The sequence below is a fragment of the Helicoverpa zea genome, chromosome 6 (assembly GCF_022581195.2).
Source record: "Helicoverpa zea isolate HzStark_Cry1AcR chromosome 6, ilHelZeax1.1, whole genome shotgun sequence".
NCBI classification, from domain to species: Eukaryota; Metazoa; Arthropoda; class Insecta; order Lepidoptera; family Noctuidae; genus Helicoverpa; species Helicoverpa zea.
This window is the reverse complement of record NC_061457.1, coordinates 2164707-2180772: the sequence shown is the minus strand read 5'-3', so window position 1 is coordinate 2180772 and position 16066 is coordinate 2164707. Positions and strand designations below refer to the sequence as shown.

At 35.8% G+C, this 16066-nt stretch overlaps 1 protein-coding gene across 5 annotated transcripts in view; it reads right to left on the bottom strand.

The window, feature by feature from the left end:
• Positions 1-16066, bottom strand: part of LOC124631054 — a 371162-nt gene that overhangs the window by 18010 nt on the left and 337086 nt on the right. For all 5 annotated transcript variants that reach the window (XM_047165176.1, XM_047165180.1, XM_047165177.1 and 2 more), the window contains one exon: positions 6044-6134. In XM_047165176.1, the coding sequence (XP_047021132.1) occupies positions 6044-6134 (91 nt within the window). The remainder of the gene's footprint in view (positions 1-6043; positions 6135-16066) is intronic.

The window sequence follows — 16066 nt, the reverse complement described above, 5'->3', positions numbered from 1 at the left end:
CCTACTTATATAAGATAATTTAGCCGACATGGCGGCGCCAGTGGTAACAAACTGTGTCATTAAGGCAACATTTTTAGTTGCCAATGACGTAAAAGGGAGAATTTGTATAGATTTGCAAGAATTATGGGTGATTCTTTCAGTGTTATGGATGGGAGAATTATAATGATTATGTACTTTGAAAGCCTTTGGACATTGGTCAACCCCAATAGTGAAATAATATTATAAAGAGGACACAATATTTGTTTGTTTGTTACCCTAAAAGCTTCGAAACTGCCAGTCAGATTATTTTTTTTTTGTTGGCTACACTATTATTTGTGGTATACGCTATATTTTATCCTGGTACGAGAAGTAACGGAAAAAGCAAGCTGGTACAAAATATTGTGTGTATGTAAGTACCGAAGTTAAAATGGAGAATTAAGTGCGTGTATGTGTAGTAAGAGGTAATCGGATTTGGCTAGTAGTAGGTCAAGCCGGCCTAAAATAGTTCAACCTTGCAACCTTGCGTGGCTTCTTTGTCAACATTATTTGTTTTCTTGTAAAATAAGGCTTAAGAAATGTTCCATATTTAGATATTATAATAAATCACAGATTAAATGGTAAACAATATGGTGTTTCAAATTATTTTGTTTTGGCGTTTCAGTATTTGGTCATAAATCTACCAGATACCCGTCTGATATAAGTCTGACACCAGTCTAACCAAGGGGTATCGGGTTGCCCGGGTAACTGGGTTGAGGAGGTCAGATAGGTAGTCGCTTCTTGTTAAGCACTGGTACTCAGCTGCATCCGGTTAGACTGGATGCCGACCCCAACATGGTTGGGAAAAGGCTCGGAGGATGATGATGATGACCCTGTTTAAAATAACCACAATACATATTTTTTTATTTACCTCTAAACTGGTATTTGGAACCCTCAAACAATTCCTATCACTTTTCCAAATCTTTAAAAACCTTTACAAATAACATAACCGACTTACAGACAAACACAATTAGTGTGCTAGTGTAAATTCGTGGTGCGACCGGCGCCGGGGGGCAGAGCATGCACCCTAGACCCCCGACTGTGACCCGTGGGGTGCAGCGATTTTAAAGTAACGTGAGCAAATACGCTAGTGTTTAGAGTTGAAGTAATTTATTCAAGGTATGTACGTGTTTTAGCTTTGGGGTATTATGATAGTAATTTGGGTGGGTTCAAATTATACGTGAAGGTAGGTATAGGTTTTCGGATGATTGAATAAAGACTTTGGTACACTTACAATACCCAGACATTCTATTCCATGTAGAGTTATACCAAGGTCTTTGTTTAATCAGGGTTTAGTTAATATGAAATTGTACACATTTGTAATCTTTGACTATTCTAAATTTTGAATACTGTAAGTGAAAATGATAGAGAGAATGTAAAATACTATGAGAAGAAAGTAATTAATAAAAAGTAAGTAGTTATTTCCTTTAAAAGTCCACGTAATTAGAATTACTCAAATATCACATCGAAATAAAAAATGAGGGAATAAGAAAGAGCCAACATTGTGAACAAGAAAACGTGCTACTCGAGAGGAATGCCTCCTACAAAGAATTATAACACAGTTCCCATGACTTCGACACCACACACAGACCTAAACAAAGCTAATAAACGGTTCCTACACCCCATAGTTTTCCTAGAAAGTAAGGTCAGAGCTTAATTACCTCTTATTAACGGCAATCGTGATGCTAATGGGTTCAGAACTAGCAGTTTCAAGACAGTATGGTCACGAGGTAAGCTTTCTCAAGATAATTATTGTGTTGATATAGATTTATATTGTTTACGTAAAATCTTATGCTTTGAATGCAGTTTTAGAGCGCTTACATATAAGTGGTTTTGCTGCTCGGGTTTTCCGCGAAAAAAATATGAAAGCACTCAATAAGTACTTTACTCTATTTGGTAATGTATTTAACTTGAATTCTAAATTAAAAAGTTTTTGTTTGTGTGAAAAGTCCTATCAAGATTTAGCTATAGTTCATAGGTTTACCTAATTCCAAAATAACAGTTACATACATAATCGATGAAACACTAGTTTATTTTTTATATAATATGTATTTTTTAGAAAGTCCTACCTGTATTGTTTAGCTTAGTTAAATACCCAACCACATGGAGTATAGTTTCACCCATCATCAAGTCCCAAACATGAAACCTACACATTTATTAGGCAGCTTAAACTATCGATTTTTGAACCGCAACCCTATCCGAGTGCCCTCAGTAAATGCGCCCTTGCACTTCGGGAGGGTAGCTGAATTATTGTTTAGAGGGGGTGGCCTTTTAAAGCGGGAAACCCCAGCTATTGTGCATAGCCGATTTCCCGCTATCCGCCATTTTAATGTCCTTCCAACGCTGTCTGTGGTGGTGTGAGTGTTGTGTGCAAGTTTTGGGCGGTAGCGATTATCGTAGTAGTTGATAGTTGGTTGGTTAGTTAGACTGGAAGCCGACCGAAAAGGCTAGGCAGAGGATTTTAGTTGAAGAATTACCGTTTCATCATCACTACTTATTACCAAACATTTCCTAATGTCGCGTCTGTCTGTTTGCGATAAACTCGAAAAAGACTGAATGGATTTTTAAGCGGTTTTCACCAATTTGATGGATTTCTGAAGAACTTACAATCGTGCGAAGGCGATAGTAAGGGATTAGTGAGGAATGTATACCCGTGGGAAGCCTGGGCGTTAAATCAAACATTGTCTTACAAAGCTGTTAGATAAACGTTAATTTTACTTTTATTTTATCGACATACGCATCACCCGCTCATAATAATATACCTATTTTTATAACTCTATATGTCCACAATTCGATTTTTTGTAAAACGCCCGCCACCTATTACTTGGGCCGCGCATAATTTTTCAGTGTGTTTAAACATTAAGGTATGAACACATTCGTGTGTGTGATCGTTTCAAAGCTTTTATTACTGTGTTTTCTGTATTGTTGGTCTGTCGAGCCTAAAGGGCAACCACTGTCATATTTAGTGCACAACTGCTCTTTTCAAAAAGGCTTTTAGATGAGTGTGCTTCAGGTTTTAGTTATGGTTATATTGATTTTATTTCATCTTTTGTTCATTTCTGACGGGCATCACCCACTTCCTGAGGGAACTACTTTCCTCACTCTAAATCCATTTAGTTGTTTTTGAGTCAAAGAGAAATATACGAACTTTTACAATAGCAGTTCCATATCATATGAAGCTAATATAAGCGTGTTAAAAAAATACAAGTCACTATTCAGCCGTGATGGAGAACTTCATCAAAACCTTGCATTCGTATTCAAAATTTATAACTGGCCCTTTTTCAAAATGCTGTATTAACTGTCAATGTCACGCCAAAATAGACTTACCAAACCAATTTTCTAATTAGAAGGTACCACATAGTAAGACTTGACTCCCATAACACAGTAGGTATATACATATGTATAGATTAACTCATAAGTTAGTAAGTGATACTTAAACCATATTAAACTATCTGGGGTCTGTCAGTCCGTCATTTAGCAGTTATTACGAGAGAAGGGAGAGGTTTGTAATCTTCTCGGATGAGACTTGAGTGTATCTTTGTTGTCATATTTGAAGGCGATTTTAGGGAAACGACCAATTTAAGAACTGGTTTACTGTTCTTTTAAATATGATATTATTATGTTGGGTGCATATGGCATGTTAAATTAGTCAGCCAGGTAAATAGTTTAGTTAGTTAGTTACCTTTGTGTTATAATTATTTTTAGTCCAGTCTACCAAATCCCTAAAACTGAATGGGTAAGTGGACCAAACTGAGAGCCTCAAACAAGAAAACAGCAACAACAAACAAGTCTCGTTGCCAAATGGGACAGCCGTTTAGCGACATTAAACACCATTTATCGACCAGAGAGGGACACGCGATCATTTTTGGATTATAACCGCTCCAGATAGACGAATTAATTAACGAAACAACCAATATATCTAGATCCCTGTCACTCTGCAAGCTCTCTTTAATTTCGCCATTATTCTTTGATCGCGCCGGGGTGAGGCGGCTCAATCCGGTTACAACTGGTTTGTACCGGTCATAACTGGACGTTCTTTGAGGGATTATGGTCGAAGTGTTTGAGGGGATGAGAAGTTTTTGCGTAATTAGTGGTGCAAGTGTGTTTCTTGATAAGTGCAGTGGGGGGCACTAATGGGTGTTATGTAAGAGGATTAGTTTTGGAGACCATAAAATAAGCTGTTAAAAGAACGTTGGGCATTTATCGATGCTCAGGGTTTGAGAAAATAGCGACAGCTGTCGATTATAAGATGAATGAGCGAACAAATCTTACAAAGAAATTGAAACTTTATGCATCCATAGATACTGAAAATAAAATTCGAGAAACCCTGCACACCTTTTCAACAAATATGAAAAGTACTTCTCATTTCCAAGTCTGACCGTATAAAAAGTTAAAAGACGATAATATTAAAGCGTAGGGGTTGCACAATGGCGTGCCAGGTACAAAATATCATTCAAAAAGTGACGGGAAATGGAAAAATCAAAATTCTCATCCGCCATTCAAAACAGATACCTGTGACGTGGAACCAGAAGGGGAAACATACAATGACCGACAGTGTAACGAACGAAGGTATTCGGAATTTTGTACCTTTTTAATATAAATGCGAACTGTTAAGGGAAAAAGACGCAGGTAAAATGGGAAATGGTTTTAATATGGAGTATACGCAGACGTTGGTCTTTTTGGAAATGTAAGTCGTGAAGTCTCTTGTAGGTAGTATTAACGAATCACTTCAGAATGCGTATTTCTGTAGGTATTATCTTGGAACTGTTTACTAAAGTTTTAATTTTCATATTAGCCTAGTATAAGTAATATTATATTCCTATATCTCTAGTCCTAGGAGTCCTGTCTCTAGGAGGACCTAATGAGCGCGGCCGATCGTGCTCTCGCTGTGGCTGGCAAACTGTAGTCTCACTGAGACATGTCATCGACACGAAAGAAGAAGAAGAATCTCTAGCAGGCAAATCAACAGATAAGTCTATACTGAAACCGCATGTATATTATTACTCAGTGCATTTAGCAAACATTAGTACCTAATATATATTAGATAGAATGAGGTAGTACGTTCCTGTAGAAAATATTCTGAGGTAATGTCCCAGTACAATGTAAAAAATACCCGCTGAAAACTTATACACAGTTGTCTTACAACAAATATCTCATGCCCCGTTAGTTTTCTATAGATTTTAATACCGCCTAAAACACGGTTAACGGTTGAAATCTGATCGGAAACAAACAACGGATGGAAGAGTCCATTGTGAGTCCATCTCACTTACCCCAACTTCAAAAAATGGGGGAGAGAACAATGCAGCCAGCAATAATGAAATATTTTGAATATTTGTATTTGATTCCTCTTATAAAGTCTATATTAGAACACTAGTATAAGAAGACCCCCGATAGACCATTTTAGCATCAATCTTAGGGACCGTAAGGTTCATTTTGCTTTACCTAAGGGAATTTGTGAGTCTGTAAGTCTTCCCTGAATTTTTAATTCCACAGTTTAGAGGATATTTGTTCAGGAATTCGTGCTATGAAGATAAGTTTTTTTATTTGTATTTTATGGTTTGATATACGTGTTTCGTCGTAAAGTTCGCCTGACTGGCTGGAGAATGCTGTGGTTCGGGAAACGATTTCAGTATATATTGGAAATTTTACTACAGGCTCTTGGCACTGGATTTTCTGTTCATATCTATGCATGCTGAAGTTGGTGACCATAAATAAGAAATACTTTTGAATTTGGATTTGAGCCATAGAGCTCACTATACATCTAGTCTGCCTAAAATGAGTTAAGGATTCACTGTCTAAAGCTTAGAAGTAGTTTTATTTTGACTTTGCCTTCACGTAGGTAAATCGCATACCCATCTTGCACAAGATCACTTTATTAACTCCACTAAGTCAAAGATAACCTATAGCACGACCTATTTGAAATTGAACTCTAACTCCTTTCAAATACGTCTCAAACTACCGTAACATCCTAACGTAGTTTGTTTTCCCTTGCCTTGAACTAGTGTGCCTTAGATTTAATGGTGCTCACCTCGAGTGCTGATGATAAGGACGCCTTCTCCTGCTTTAGAGTTTCCACGCGGCTCTTGTATTGTAGCAGCGATCGCACTGTCTCCTCCATCCTGGAACAATTGAAAAATACATTATGATTATTGGTTAAATAGCTGGTCATCTAGTGGTTATAAGACCAGCTAGTACGAGGATATGGGTTCAATTCCAGGTCAGCCTACTACGAATGATTAAGGTGAGTAAACCTGGAAGTTCAGTAGTTCTTTTCATATTATCGTAAACACAGTATAGGGCCTATTTTAAAACGTGTTTTATTGGCTATCAACGCTATTAGTATATGTACATATTGAACCTACAAACTTTACCATTTCATGAATTACAGGGATTAGAATAACCTACCTATCGTTTTTTTCTGTAAATACCAAAAATTGTCACAGCAAACTTCTGAACCCAACTTTAAGGGAGTATTGACGAGGTAACTTTGACAGAATAACTTCAAGGGCATAAGTTTCAGATAACGGTCGTATGAAACACTCAAGCTAGTCGGCTAGTCTGGCAAGTTGTTAAGTCGCACGTGCTTCGAATATAAACGTGGTATTCAATTATACTCCTGTAATCTATACCGATATAATAAAGAAGAATTTTTGGTTGCTTGTATATACTCAAAAGTTCTGAAAGTACAAAACTAATTTGAAAAATTATTTCTCTGTTGGAAAGCTATACTAACACTTTCAGTAATATAGGCTAGATTTTATCCGGGTACGAGCAGTAGTTCCCACAAGACGCAGGTAAAATCGCGGGGAGCAGCTAGTTATATCACGAACAATAAGAATAAGGCATTGTTCTTGTTCAACATCCATTCAAAACAAATCTTACAAAATACAGAAGTAAACAAGAATCTCAAATCGGATTTCCTAACTCTCAATTAGAATAAGTGTAATCACCCTGAATTATGAAAACTCCCATCGCCAACCACAATGTTGCCACTGTTTTAATCTCAGAAATTAATCAACGTCGACTTGCAATTTTAATACTTAATTCTGCCGAAGCTGTATTAAGGTTTTACATCACAAAAGCAGAGTCCTTCAAAGCCTTCTTAGAAGATAATTCCTGAAACAAAAACCCCTCGAAATGATTATTCCACCCTCTTTTAATTATTAATACACCGTTGAGGGTAAGATTACGGCATTAAGGGAAGTAAAGGGTATTACAGGGCAACACTAAATATTACGTTTAGTAACTCGAGAACCGGTCAAATGACTGAACAAATAGACCTGCAGTTATCTAAACGGTTTCGTTCATTAATGTTATTTGAACGAATGTAATTGGGATTCTTTTGGAGTTAAAAACCTTGTTAGTTACTAAGGTAGGTGTTTTGGCTTGAAAACATGTTTAGAGGACTTCGTATTTCAGTTTGTACAAATATTACTATTAATACCTTGAGATATATTAGTAGTTAATTCAGAAAAAGTTTCTTGGCAGGGAGTAGGAAAGTACTATTAAAAACCAGCTTTAAAAATTGTACGGCTTTTGTTCACAAAACCCAAAAGAATCCTTGCTCCTTGCAATTGAAGAATTGGGACAATCCGCGCTTGGTCGGCTCTCCATTATTAACTCGTTTCAAAATCCTTTTATTATAAAACTGGCAACTGAATCCATTCCACAGATACTGAATAATGGAACTTTTTCAATAACTCTGAATAAAATGAGTTCTTTGCACCCGTTGTAAGATATTATTCTTTTTTTTTTTCAAACTGGCAACACAGTATCGTTTGATTAGAATTTTAAAGCTCTAGAACGTTGTGTTCGATTTTTAATATCGTCGGATTGGTTTGATTAAAATTTTAGAATTTGTTTTTTAATAAATTGAAGATTGTGAAGCTTAAGAATAATTTGAGATAAAGTGAATTCATAAAAGATGAAATACAAAAAAATATTGAAAAAGAAGATATATACTAAGTTTTTAGATATTTAGATGAAAAATGTTTCATAAAATCGAAGTTTATTCTTTTTTCCTGTACCCACGAACAGATCCGTGGCTATTAATATTTATGTGATTACCTATAGATTACCTACATATTACACAGAAAAGTTCAAAATCACACCTAAAATTCAAAACTAATATAAAATTAATCATCCAAAAAGAATAATTTCAGTTGCATCAATTGAACCTTTTCGTATTTCCCACGTGGCGTCTATGTTCGGGGGTCGAAAACCTTACCGAACCTTATTACAGGGTAATTTAATGTTTTGTTTTTTTTTCGACAGTGTTTTTTTTACGTGGCCAGTGTTTTACTGCGGCTAGTCACGCGGGTATATCGACCAGGGTGTGGACCTATTTTTGATTAATATAACCTTCTTACATGTGTTTTTTAGGAAAATTCGGGATCTTGTTTTGGTTTGTAATGATAGTTGTGGGTTTGTAGTGAAGGCTAGGATACCTTCCAGTAATTACAGCAAAAATTCCAACAGTTAGAATTGGAATCAGTGGCTTTAAAAGTGAACCAGACAAAGATTTTACTTTCAATCGTGAAAGATTACTCAATACTTTAATTGCTTTCCACATGTATTCTTAGGTGGTAATACTTAAAAATAGTTCACATGGACCCTGTCGGGCACAGCCAAATATGTGAGTTAGGAGACAAGAAGCTCTTATTGACTATGTTACTTACTTATTATTGTTGCTTGTTATTATACTATACTCGTCTATAATAAGCAAAACCACAGATATAATATTGGGACCGGCTGTACTAAAATCATAAAAAGACTATAAAAACCTCAGTAAACAATTAGCATTTTTCCCGAAGCTAGCCCAAACATGGCGACTGCGTCCCTTGCCTCCCCTGTCGCGACAAATTACGTCGCATTCAACCCTTGACCAGATGAGAGCTCGTAAATCTTATCTATTAAAACCTGTGTCGGTGGGTATTGTGGTATGGTACAAGGCATGGAATCATGTAAGAACAAGACTTTCAATAATTATGTTGTTAAAAAATAAAGGTTAAGGTTTGCGTTGCAGGAAGATCACTATGTATATCGTGAAGAAACTTACGACTGTAATGTGTATAAATATGTAGGTATTTGGAAACTGGGACTGGCCTTAAGCCCACAAAGTTGTTATGTACGCAACATTACTGCCGATTTTCAGAATATTAGGTACTCTGTATTAGATATCAGCTGATATGTATATGCCGTATTCCCTCGAGATAGTGTAGCTTCGCAGCAGGCAGATATTGATTTAAATCGGTTCAGTAGTTTTGGAGGTTTAAGGGCAAAAATCCTCTTTATAATATAAGTTTAGATTAATATATTTTTCAAAATCGCTCCCGCTCATGTCTTGGTCCTCCGCTCCCCTATATCGACGTATCCGCGTAAACGCGCGGATTACATTCGAGCCACGCTCCGCATTGTCGCCGCTTGGACACTAATGCACAAGTAATAACTCATTGTATACGATTTAGGCTGGCTGGGCGAACGCATCATATGCAAATTTTTGTGTAGGTAGTAGAAAAACGGTAAAAAAATTGTTGGTTTTAAAATATTTGTGAAAAATGTGTGGTGAACGTTTGAGTTTTCGAATTTTATTTGTGGGTTGTTGGTTAAGTCTTGAAGTGATTAAATTCTGTTTTTATATTGTGTTATGATGTTATGGCTAATCGTATAAGTTTGTTTCATATACCTGAAGTGTTACGTATTCAAATAGTTTTATTAGAAAAGGGTAGTCATTGATAGGAAACAGAGACAACATAGAGGTACTTTGTTATAACTTTAAAACAGAGAAACGTATAAGATTTTATGTCTAGAGAGTTGTGTAATGTAAGTTCATACAGAGAGTATCCAAGAAAGTCCTGAGTTAGTGTTTACTTTGATAACTCGCGAACATTTTGAAATAAGTTTCGTGAGACGACTTGTAAAAGTTCGGCTTAGTTCTAAAACGAGTAAAATGTTTTATTATACTTTAGAGAACTTTTTGTTGTTTCTTTTTAAGATGAATAATTAAAGTAGGTCTCGTAAGACTACTTATAGCTAGGAATTTCTGTTTTCTGCGCGCTACTTAGGGGATTTGACGTTATGGCATCTCCGGTAGTCATTTTGTTCTCCATGTATCACACCATCGATTAAGAAGGATCTTCTTGCGTTCATCAAGACGTTCCATATTCGTTTAAAAAGGGTACCTTCTTTAATCTATTTTTAACTCATCTTATCACTTCTAGAGATTACAACCACGCCTTTCCTGCCAAAGTATTAGCCATGCATCAATAATGATTTTAAAGCCTCCATCATGAGTACAATCTTCATAATTTAGGAGCCCAAAGTAAGGATCTTATCTCCTTATTAACACAAAAATCGAGCCACGAACTTCGTCATCATCAAGCCAGCACTTCTTGAATATTCAACCTCATTTTTAAGCCTCCAAAATTTACCTTGATAAACGTTTTGTGGGACGCATAATTTACGCCTCGCCTGCTGAGACTACAGACTGCAGATTTTAGTTGGCCGACAGTTTGTTTGGGTTCATAAATCAGTATGAAGATGAATGGTAGTACGCTGATTAGAAAGAAGTATTTAGCCGGTATCAGACCTACTGAAAACTTTGTTTTGAATCAAGATTTTCTGATGGCAATGCAGCCAGCCTTTTGGGCACGATCCCCGCCGAAAGCGATGGGAATGAATTTTTTTGTACTTCACTTAATGTTACGTTTTTTATTTGTTAATAAATAAATAAAATATGTTATGTGAATATGTCTGTATTGCATACTAATATAATTATAAATTAATTTTGAAATTAAACATTTTATAAAAAAAAAACAACCATCGAGTCAACTGTCGGCCGACTTTTTAGTCTCCAGTGTGCTACTCTTACTTATCTGTGTGTATAAGCTTGTTTAGGTATATGCCTCAGTGTAAGCGATGATGTAAATTTTTAATAAAAGGCAAACGCAAGTGGGTGGGACACCTGTGTTTGTGATGTGTATTGACAGTTATGTTTTTTTGAAGGCAACGCGGTGGGAGTGGGGTGAAATGAGGGTGAAAAGGAGTGTTATGTTGCTAAAATAAGGTGTTATGTTGTTAATAAAAGCGGTGGAAAATTATAATCGCGTGTCATGATTAAACATATAATATATTACACATAATATATTATATATATTAACACATAATATATTATAATTTTGAAATCTAGTTTCTCAAAAATATCATTAATTATACATATTATGCCACAATAATTTGTTTTCAAAATATGTATGCATTAAATAGCAGGCTATTCAGTTTCACCGTCATAGTAAACAGAAAAGTAAGAAAGTACCTATATTTTTTATTAGTTTCTTTACCAACTGGTACAACAGTAACACAAAATTCCTCATATTCCTAATACCCCATTAAGTATATCGTACATAGAACCATACCAAGACCTACAAAAATTTCTCCGATCGTCAGCACTACCCACAATTCACGCGGTGGTCAGCAGTATTGGCGACCCAATACATAACAGTTGGGCGCCATATTTCTTTCCGCGACACCCAATTAGAGTGGCTGCGATAACGAGAGGTCAGGCTCAGGATTGCGGAGACCTTTTGTTCAGATGTGGGTAGGAACGAGTATAGGTACATGTAGTTTTAGAAGAAAAGTAAAGGAACGTATGTGTTAGACTAACTTCCAACAGCGGTATCGATACAGACGCTAGGATAAGTAGCCTATAGTTTTCCGCGATAGATAACATAAATCAATAGGTATATATAAATTTAAACCAGATTTTTTTTTTTATTGGATCAGTAGATAGGTCCCGAGGCTAAAGGTGTTCAAGAAAACAAAACCTCCAAGCTTTATTATTAACTCTTGTCTTAAACACTTAAGGGTCCAGAGTTATATTGAAACTAGCTTAAATATTCTTAAATCACCGTAATCTTGTTTGAACCAGAAATGTGAGAAGACCTTGGGTTACAAAGAGTGCAAGTAAAATATGCACAGCAAGGGAGTCCCGGTTTAATTTCCCATCTGATGAAAACTAAATGTCTTAACCGAATTAAAAATACATTTCTACAACCCTTCTCCCTTGCTATGAACACTCTAATATAAAAAATATTGCGTATAGGATACGGTACTTCTTGAAAATATGATTTTAAAAATGAAATATGCTTTCTATTTTTAATATATATTTTATAATTTCTTTTCCCATAACTGAAGTATGACAACACAGAAATTTCGACACTTTCAACATATTTCTTCACTTACTATTAAAAAGAAAATGATACTACCCCATTACCCCCATTTCCCTTTTTGTTCTTTTATTCTAGACATAATGTACTGCCACTTCAGGGAATTCAGCGATGTGTTATAATTCAGTAGTAAGGTTTGTAGGTCGGGACTGAATGCCAAGTAAATGCCACGAGTTCAAGGCGAGCTAACATTTCGTTTACCGCTAGAGTTCACTACAAGTGTGTTAATGTTCACGATTTTTTGTGGAAAATTCTTAAGTTTTTTTGGGGTTATGATTACCGATAATTTTATATAATTTTTGCGTAGTATTACTAGTTATGCAAGGTTTTTTAAATGTTGTCAAAGTTAAGTCAAACATAAATAACTTTGGCTGTTCACTTTATATTAAAGCGAATAAACTTGTGAAAAGCAATATTTTAGTTTCAAAGATATTCTCATGAAGAAGCTAAAACCCGTATAAGTTCACCATAATGTAAGGAATAGCGATTTTATTTAGATTTATTGAGTCTTAGCTTCGACTAGTTTCAGCTATCTATTGTCCTGTGTATGAATATATATTCTAGACGTTCTGGAAAGTTCTTTACAAGATTTACTTTAAAATATGTTACTCATCATCCTCCGAGCCTTTTCCCAAACTATGTTGGGGTCGGCTTCCAGTCTAACCGGATTCAGCTGAGTACCAATGCTTTACAAGAAGCGACTGCCTATCTGACCTCCTCAACCCAGTTACCCGGGCAACCCGATACCCCTTGATTAGACTGGTGTCAGACTTACTGGCTTCTGACTACCCGTAACGACTGCCAAGGATGTTCAATGACAGCCGGGACCTACAGTTTAACGTGCCATCCGAAACACAGTCATTGGTGTCTAAGGTATATTTAGAAAGTACATACAAACTTAGAAAAGTTGCATTGGTACTTGCCTGACCTGGAATCGAACCCGCGCCCTCTTACTCGAAAGGTTGGTTCTTTGCCCACTAGGCCACCACGACTTTTACTTTACTTTAAAATATGTTACTGCGGTTATGAATTAGGATACAGGAAGATGTGAGTGAGCGTCTTATAACTTTTATGTTTTTTTGTATTTAATTATGTAGATACCATTGTTATCCCCTGACCTGTACCCAGTCTTTAATCAAACAAAAACCACCCAAAACTCCAATTAAATAAAGCATCAATTACTCTAAAACACAGGTACATTTTCAGTGCTAGAAAGGCGATTAAAAGACGTTGTGTAACACGGTTTTTGTGAGGCCTACAGAGAACAATGTGCGCACAATACCGCGGGTGTAAGCCCATTCCGCTGTGGCGCACGCTTTTAGCTCAAGAGTATAAGGGTGGGGCTGTAGTTGCCGCGGTTTTAGTTTAGTTTCAGGATAAGTTATTGGAACCATATTTTCTATTTTGAAATTAAAATATCAACGTTAGCCATCACTCCTAGCGGCTCCTCCTACTTTAATTGTAAATAAAATAAAAAATACCTACTGTAATTAATCAAAGGTATGTTGCGAAATTGATGTGCACAGTAAAAATAATTATCTTCTGTTCATATTTGCGAGGGTGATAATTTGACCCAAAGTTTATAACAATGTCAGAAAATGCTTGCCCTGTTCAGGTAAGATGTAAGTCAACTGTATTGTATGTTATCCAACAAGATGACACAATGGGAAGAATTGGCAAAAAACTATATTGTATGTAGATTGTTAATCTAATCACAAAACGATTTCTCAGCAGTTAAGTAGCATCCATAGGAGGACAAATACATAAAAAGAATACAATATTTTCTGTGTCACTAAAAATGGACCCACTAATCGCTACCGCTCATGTCCCCCGCCGCGTCTAAGCTACACCGCTGACTCAGTATATTGATGTAACCGATAAGCGTTTTATGAGGCGCACATGTGCCGCTTAACAACACCTGTAAATTACTTTTTGTACACAATGTGTACATGTGTACATGTAGGCTGTGTGTGTTAGTGGAGGCTTGTCGTAAGTCTTGTGGATGAAAATTGACGCAAGATTTTGTGTGGAGACAAGTATATTACGCTTTCAATAAAGAAAAATTTGTAATACAGATTTTTTTTGGTTGGCATTTCGTAGTTTGAATTGAAAAGAAAAACAGTGATTAAGAATTTAGAACAATCCAATTAACATGAATTAACAAATTAATCTATTTAATTTTCAATTCCGAGTATTCAGTAACTGTTTAGACATGTTTATTCTAAGGCAAATATACAATGAATGTAATAGACGTCTTTCCTACCTTCCCTCATCGTCTTATAACCTAACGTGAGCTACAAAAGCCATCAATGAGGAATATTAACAAAAGTTTAAAGCTCCACAAGAACCTATTGATACAATGTAATTTCTTCAGCAACGGGAGCTCTAAGTAAACTGGTTTCTGATACTGAAATCTATTAAACCGTAACAATGCATTCAATTCACTCTTTATGCAGAAGTTATTAAGTATTTGAATAGTATTCATAATTAAAGGAAGCAAGAAATTATAAAAGAGTTCGAAGTTTTCATTATTTTCCTAAAAAGTCTGGCCAATAATATTTTTGAATATTACAAGAATTAATAAAATGGACGTTGTCTGCAAAAAAAGAAAAGAAAACCTATTTAGTACCTACTAAATGAATTTGACAATATATTAATTTCAATATGCATAATAGTCGTTCAATATCAAACACTAAATAAACATTTACACCGCGCCACATTTTTACCTACACCTAAAACCAAAATCCGCAGCGCCGATTATGACCCCTCCACAAATCACAGACGATCCAATAATCATTTAATATGATCGCATAAGTCCTCACCTGTTTGGCACATCTGCTGCATAATCTATGGTCAGCGGCCACTTCGGATCAGCGGTGAGCGGCGATTAGTCGCCTAATAGCCGCGGTAATAGTAGGAGGACTATTATAATAGGCTATGAATTTGTGGGTTCATTATTGTAAATACCAGTTTTGTATGATAATTGAAGGACATTGGGGACTTTCTAGTTGCTCTTTTATATTGTGGATGCAAAAATTGTTGAGGCTGTTTGTAACACGGCGGTAATATTTTTGAGTAAGCTTTTTATTGCTCATCAAAGTGAATAATTTTGCTAAATTTTGTATCTAAGACCTTCAAGCCATTTACTCATGAAAAGTCAATCCTGGCTGCAGAATCAACTTATTTCTATAACACTATCTCAATCAAATATATATAAAATCAAAATCAAAAATCATTTATTCAAACTTGGTTGCAAGACAGCACTTTTTGAACGTCATATATATATATATTTAATCGAAATTTCAGTCCCAAGTCTAGAGATAATGGTTCAAATAAACCTCACAACATTCGTACCCCACTAACTACAACAAAATAAAAGTTAAATAAAAACTTTTAAGAAAGATGCTATACTTCCTAATAAACTTCTACAACTCGTCCTTTTAAAAAGTCACATACACTATCCATCGAACAGACCACATAAGTCAGTTGGCCAGTACACGGTCTTCCACTCAGGCCACCATTTCCATAGCGATTGACTTATCGTCCAGTTAAGAGCCAGCCTGATTTATGTACTCCCATTCAATTGCAGTTCCTACTGCTCAATTTGGACCTGACGTGATGGCAATGCAAGGATTGCTGGGTACGATTGTGTGGTCGATCAAATGTTGAAGTGATGAAACTGATTTCACTAATTTGTCTTTAAATAGTGCTGCAGAAAAACAATAGTGTGTAAAGTAATTATTTCAATTATAATTTTGTCACTGACATTTGTTAAAAGTTGATGAGTATAATTGTGTTCAAAATACAATATACCGCTGATATCGAAATGA